Source organism: Periophthalmus magnuspinnatus, chromosome 21, assembly GCF_009829125.3.
Source record: "Periophthalmus magnuspinnatus isolate fPerMag1 chromosome 21, fPerMag1.2.pri, whole genome shotgun sequence".
Lineage (NCBI taxonomy): Eukaryota > Metazoa > Chordata > Actinopteri > Gobiiformes > Gobiidae > Periophthalmus > Periophthalmus magnuspinnatus.
Window position 1 is genome coordinate 13,063,249 of NC_047146.1, and position 6,833 is coordinate 13,070,081.

Sequence of the window (6,833 nt, forward strand, 5' to 3'; positions counted from 1 at the left end):
GTAATTCAAAGAGGGATTACTCGAATATTGAATAGGTCTATGCGCAAAGATTAGGTTTTACGCTAACAAAATTATATCTTAAGCCTCTATTACAGCTGAAAAAACATGTCAAAAATCAACCTCAAAATATAAAAAATAATAAAAGTTCCCAAAATCCAAATATCCTTAATTTTTATTACACTTCAATAGTGTTAAAGACTTTTACGCACAGGCCTGTTGCACTGTGGCGCGCCCTCTACACCAAACAAATCAACTGGAACAATTAGGTTATTATAAAAGTGATAGAAACTATTTAGCAAAAGTTTTGATTTCAAGGTTTTATTTGTAAACATTAAATATTTCTTCTTTCTCTCTAAAGTTCTCGGAGGTGGTGGATCAGAGCTGCAGTAGTAGCATCAACGAACGAACAAACAAACCCTTTTGGCTTTTTAAGGAGAAGATGTCGTGGGGCATATAAATAAATTAATATAAAAAACTTTGAACTAGCTCTAGACGTTTAAGGAAGAAGACAGGGAAAAACATAGAGACACAACGTGCTCGGCGGGATGGTCCATTTTTTGTCCAATTTTGCACCATGCGTAATAAGTGTAGCTCTTGGCGATATAAATCATAAATATATAGAAACGTTTATATTTAACAGCAACAATACTTACAGCACATACAAATAAGGAATGTCTGACAGTTTTACAAACACCATGGGTCCCTCGGGTCTCTATACACAGGAGAAGAATCTGCCACAGAACGCGTCGTACAGAAAAAGAAGAACTACGAATCCGTATCAAATCTAGCAGACTACATAGTGTCCGGTATATGTTTGATATAGACATCACCTCAGCAAGTGCCTATAAGAACAAAAATCGGAGGAAAAGAACATGCTTCGTGGATGGGGGGCCTGTCAGATACACATAGGCACGAGGCAGCAAGAAAGAAAAAAAAAAAAAGTCAATTGTAACAAACTTTGTACATCATCTATTTGTCATATACAGCGTGGTGTGCGCAAATGCTAGCATATATTTATAAATGGCATATATTACATCAAGGGTGGGTTACGCAAAGGTGTCTTCCTACAAAGTTTAGCGTCAGACCAGCCACAAAGTAAAGTTAAGACTGAAGCACAGAGAGCAAAGAGGTCTGTTGCCATGGCAGCGTCAATTAAGTGGCTAAAAGGGAGTAAAAAGTGTCTCATAATGAGTTAATTTTGTTCGTAAATTTGTGGAGAGGGTAAGTTTAATTAACAGTTGCCATGGTCACATCCTCTCTGCGCTGCGTAAAGGCAAATACGTTGATCGTTTGTTATAAATAAATTAAGTTATAAAGTGAAATCAATTATGTCTATACATATTTAAAATAAATTAAAGAGTGATCTGACGACAAATATACAAAAGACATCTTTGGAAACCCGCCAGAATAAAGTGTAAGAGCTCTGTCAGTCAAACAATCCAAAGGCCTATAACACGAATCCTTATCCTGCTCTATTCACAAGTTAGAACAATAATTCAGTCCCTCTCTGTTTTTGGAAGTCCATGTTTTTGTTTGTCGAAAACTCAGAAAGGTAACGTGTCGAGGAAAAGTTTGTCAATTATTGCCGGGGGCGGTACTAGGTCTTCTAGTTTTAGGTAAAAGATACGCTGCAGACCTTGGGTACATAGCGTGCGCAGCTCGGGCAGCTTTCCCAACAGTTTTGACAAGTAGTTGGGCCGGTTCAGTCCGCCGCCATTGAACGTGACTTGATCTTTGAGGCAGTTGACGATCTTGTTTTGGAGATCCTCGACTCGCTTTGGCTCCTTTAGGCCGTGTCGCTCTGAGAAAGATGAGAAAAGAAAGAAAAGAGACACCCGCTTTTAGACGTTTGCCTTTATCACACGCGTAAAGTTCATTTCATCCGCGCGCCTTTCTCACCTGTCACCATGGCGAGGGCAGCGATGCACGAAAACGCGGAGATGTCTATATTCATGCTCTGCAAATTGGAAGAAAACTCCACGATGGCGTCCACCCACTCGCCGAATCCGCGCACGCACTGTAGCCTGTGCAGCACCACGCCGTTACAAAATATAAGTTTCCCTTCCACCGGATTGGACCTGGAATTAACACCGTCATTAACTTCTAATTACCAGCCGCTAATAAAGCACACAGCAATAACAGCCATGATTGAGGAGTGGAGGAGGAGGAGATGGGGGTTACCTGTAGGCGAGACGCAGTACAAACAGCTCCAGGAAGGCGGATTCAAAGAGCAAGTCCTGGTCCTGTTTGGGGAGGTCGGAAAAACCCGGGATCTTTTCGGCCCAGCCCCGGATGATCTCCATGGAGCCGGTGAGCAGGTCGTAAAACTGCTGGATGTGCTGCGTGTTGTCGCCGCTCATTTGGAAGTCGGGGCTGGACTGAAACTGGGGAAGCAATTAAAAGACATTCGTTATAAAAGGGCCTCTTTAAAGTATATAAGGCGTGAAATGGGGAGGAAGGAAAGATAGCAGATTATTGGGTGAGTGTGTTAATTAAAGATAGCGCAGGGGATTTGGGAGGTTTGAGCTCGGGTTTGGCGGCTTTCAGTCAGGCTTAAGAGAGTGACAGACATGGCAGGAGACGGTCAGTCCTTTTGTGCGCTGAGTGACAGGTGTAATGGCAGATCTATGTCAGCTCTATTGGTCCATTGTGCGCAGCATATGTGCCTCTAACATTTCAAAGACTCACTGACAGCTGCCATACAGAGAGATCATAAAGTATAAACAGTTTGTGGTGGACATTTTTATTAAGGCTTCATTCAGTGTTATTCATAAAGTCTCCATAAAGTGTTCTTACAAAACTCCCACAAAACAAGCAGAGCTTCATGTGTAAAACACAACTTTGACCGTTTAAAGTATTTTTCCTGAGTTATGTGGATAGGTCTGTGCGTTCTGTCCTGGTACTTACTCTGGAGTAGTCCAGCGCAGACATAGAGGGGTTGGAGTCCACGTGGGCCCGGACCAGAGCGCTGATGAGACTGACGGGGGGCGAGGGCGGAGAGGGCTCCTGGGGACTTTTGGGTTTGGACGGTAGTCTCCCCCTGCGACCTTTCAGATTATCTGTTCGGACGACTGTGAAAGAAAAGAGCAAATCATGTCAGTAAACAACAAGGCCATAAAAAGGTTTTAAATTAAAATGATATGAACGCGCACCTTCTCGGACCATCCCCACCACAAGGCACTTCTGGAAGCGACAGAACTGGCACCGGTTTCTCCGGCGTTTGTCCACAGGACAGTTTTTATTTGCTAAACACACGTACTTTGCATTCTTCTGCACGGTGCGCTGTGGAGAGGAGAGAAATAACGTCACGAAATGAAAGGCCTTTATACAATATTAAGCATTTTGACTACATTTATTTTGCAAATCTGAAGTTTAAAAATAGGAAAATCAGCAATGAAAACGAATTATTGAAATGTAGATGTTATTATCATATTAGGCCTAGATATTTGGTTTTATTCACGATGTTACTGATTATCTGTAATATTCAGGCCTGTGTGTTTTTTGCACACAAAGCATCTTCTTCCACTTCATTCTTTATTCAAACTAAATTTACCATCTATTATTTTGGCCTCTCTTACTGAACCAAGTGCTCAAACAGCTCCATATCAGATGTGAGCTTGCATAGACCCGCACCTTGAAGAAGCCTTTGCAGCCCTCGCAGGTCCGGACGCCGTAGTGCTGGCACGCGGCGTTGTCCCCACACACCGCGCACAGTCCTTCGTTAGACGGGGAGCCCCTGGACGGAGGGGAGGGCACCTGGCTGTCCACCAGCTGGTGCCCGTGTCCCAGCTGTAGCGAGTGCGGGAACGCCAATCCGGCCTGTTTCCTCAGAGCGCTGGGCACCGCGAAGCTCTGCGCGCCGCCGTGACTGTCGTGGTTCATGGACACGTGCAGCGGGCCGTCAAAGCGCATCTGACAGCTGGACACGGGCGTTCCGGGAGGGGACTGTTTGAAGGAGAACAAGGAGAGCCGGGACACGGGGTTCTTGCGCTGCTCCATCATGTGCGTGGCCACGTAGTTCTGGTGGAAGCTGTGCAAAGAGCCCGGGTCTTCCCACATGTGATTGGGCTGCACCTGCCACAGCGCAAGTTCATAAAGTAAGAACACAGCATTTTCTACAACTATTTAAGAGCATTGTTCACTGCAAACATCTTGTATTAATTCTACTTGTGTTATAGTTTTCCACATCCAGTCTGGTCTCAAATCAGCACTTTATTTTTGTGGTTTCATATTCTGCTAATTTCTTTTTTTTTTCTGCACCAAAACAACACTATCTGGGAATAAAATGCATTTTATGCTTATCTACTCTCTAAATGTCACGAGCAGCAGGCAGGGAATGACAAATAACACGTTCATTTCAGTGGCTGCTCCCTTTCACCATTTGGCATTTAGAATCTCGGTAAATGTCAGCGGTTCCCTGCACGGATTTTACGGATTGAAGGCAGTAAAACAGAAAGCATGCTACTACCATGGGTTTTAAAAGAAGATAGTATAGATGGAGCCTATTTTTGTGACTTGTCCATTGCGTATTTTGAATATTTTAAAAATCCTTGCCTGGAAGTTGGGTGTGCTGGGCGAGGAGGGCTTGAAGTACATAGGCCCCGCGTGCGGCATCATGTCTTCGGACGGGGCTGTGAGGTGACTCTGCTGGTGGTACCCGTGCATCGGGACGTCCTCCACTTTGATGGAGGACTGCTCCCCCGCGTGCGGCACCTGGTAGAGACAAGGGGGCTTGACGTCGTACGCGCCACTGTTGTAGTTGTCCATGAAGGTGCTGAAGCTCGGCAGAGACGTGGTGGCAGTGATCTCAGTGTTGGTCAAGTCCATGCTAAACTTCACAAACTCGGGCGTGAGGAAGTCGCAGCTGTACTCGCCCGCGCTGTGGTAGCTGTAGCTCTGGGATGCAGGACTGGCGCCTTGAGGTGATGATCCATACTGAGCCTGGACGCAGGGCATGGCTGCACGGCGACGCACCACGGTCTATGCGCACTGCCGGGGAATGCTCACCCGTTTGAAAAGCAGAAATACCACGAGCTCCACACGGCTTTTATAGTCTTATAACTGTGGCCTCGCGTTACCCCGAGTCTTCTGACACTGTGGCGGTGACAAGTGCACGGGCTGAAGAGTGGAGTGGGTGTCAGGAGTCAACAAAGCGGCAGTGTTCTGGGTCTCTCCTATTAAAACCACACACAAAACTATGTCAGTTCTCATGAGATTATGAAATAGAATAAATCTTTCTCATAAAGTTCAATAGATCTTCTGTTATAACCACGCACGCTGACTGCTGCGTAAAAGACAAACACTGCTCACTTATCTCGATTTTGCACTACTAATATTTAGATTTTACATTTGAACATGAAGCAAAACTTATGTGTGCTTTATTTTCATTCTAAATTGCAGATGTTCACTTCGCACCTGCAGTAGAAGTTGGTGCACTTGACAGCGCTTGCATAAGTTGGCCACATTCGTGCGTAATCTCCAAATACGCACGAAACGCCACCCAAAAAACTACATCCAGCATCAGCCAAGAAACATCATATTAATAAAGAATATGAAATTATGGGAGTAATACCAGTGCTCAAACAAAGCAGGCGCGTAATGGGACAGAGAAAGGCTCCTTACCTTTTCACATGAGGCGTAACTGTTTCAATCCATGCGTTTAGAAATCAGGGCGTATTCATAAAACGGTAAAAATGTCCAAGAATCCCGCGTGGAGAGTGTAGTCACAATGCCCCGGTCTGCGCAGGGTCCGCGCTCACTGACAGCGGTACGAGCGGTACTAAGCCAGAGTGGCCAATGTGGCTTTGTTTATGTGAGCGCTGGATACCCTTGCCCACGTGCTTCGGCGCTCTACGTCATCTGCGTCGGCACTCGCACGAGCCAATCCGCTGCGGGCTGTACTTTCTCAAGCCTTCCACTGTCACTTTTATTATTTATTTATTTGAGGGAGAGGGTATGTTTGGCTTATGGTATGTTCTAGGTGGCTCTATATGATCATTATGATAAATGTATGGATATTCAAGGCTTAATTAGAACTTAATTAGGCCTGTTATAATTTCAATGGAAATACCTCTCATTAGTGAGTGGTTATAGAAGTCCATCACGAGGCAGGCACTTTGTTTGTGTCAGATGAAACCTCTCTCTCTCTCTCAGCATGGGTTTACCATCTTATTTTACTCTTTTTAATATAAAGACGTTTGCCAAAATAACCAAGCATAAGTATAAACACTGGGATGCTCATTTTCACGTTCAGATAAAAAGAAATGTTTTCATAATTGATACTAAAAAAAAAAAGTAATATCCAAATTTGACTTAAAATAATATTGGTACAAGTGTGTCATTAATAACTAAACAGTATGAGCCGTGTTTTATATTGGAAAGAATGATCTATTTACATTAATGTGCATAAACTTTTTGTGTTTATCAGGGCATGGGCAAAAAGTGCTGGGTTTGCAGACAACTTTTTGAGTCCCTCTGCAGTACTTCCAAGTGTCTCTAGGGGACTTCTACTATACATACAAAGCTATACATATGTGGAATTGTCTTATTCTCTATTTAATAAGTTGCGTTCATCAGGAATTCAATGGTGGATTTTTATTAATAGTCAAACTGTCATATTTGCAGATTTGTCGACCTGGTTATGGTTAATATCTTTGTAATCACTACGTCTATCCACATGAAACAAAAACTGGCATGAAGCCCAAGGGTAAATAGATTATAAAAGCAATTTTTTCACAATAGCTTTAGAAAGTGGTGCCATTATTCAACCCCAAAATACATGAGTGTTGTCAGTTGAAAGGACTTAACGCCAAAATATTAATATGCCAAGTTTG

At 43.7% G+C, this 6,833-nt stretch overlaps 1 protein-coding gene across 1 annotated transcript; it reads right to left on the reverse strand.

Annotated features, from left to right (window-relative positions):
* Positions 1-354: 354 nt before the first annotated feature.
* Positions 355-5,773, reverse strand: nr4a2a (nuclear receptor subfamily 4, group A, member 2a). The gene is made up of 8 exons (XM_033987489.2): positions 5,623-5,773; positions 4,555-5,174; positions 3,634-4,074; positions 3,153-3,282; positions 2,908-3,071; positions 2,182-2,384; positions 1,900-2,078; positions 355-1,801 (listed from the first exon to the last, which is right to left on the reverse strand). Exons 2-8 carry the CDS (start codon positions 4,954-4,956, stop codon positions 1,545-1,547), a joined length of 1,776 nt encoding a protein of 591 aa, XP_033843380.1. The 5' UTR covers positions 4,957-5,174; positions 5,623-5,773; the 3' UTR covers positions 355-1,544.
* Positions 5,774-6,833: the final 1,060 nt, after the last annotated feature.

Coding starts and splice junctions, on each gene's coding strand:
- nr4a2a (XM_033987489.2), bottom strand. CDS start 4,956: ATGCCCTGCGTCCAGGCTCAGTATGGATCATCACCTCAAGGCGCCAGT. Junction 3,072..3,152: donor GGTGGGGATGGTCCGAGAAG/GTGCGCGTTCAT, acceptor TTTCTTTCACAG/TCGTCCGAACAGATAATCTG. Junction 1,802..1,899: donor TGCCCTCGCCATGGTGACAG/GTGAGAAAGGCG, acceptor CATCTTTCTCAG/AGCGACACGGCCTAAAGGAG.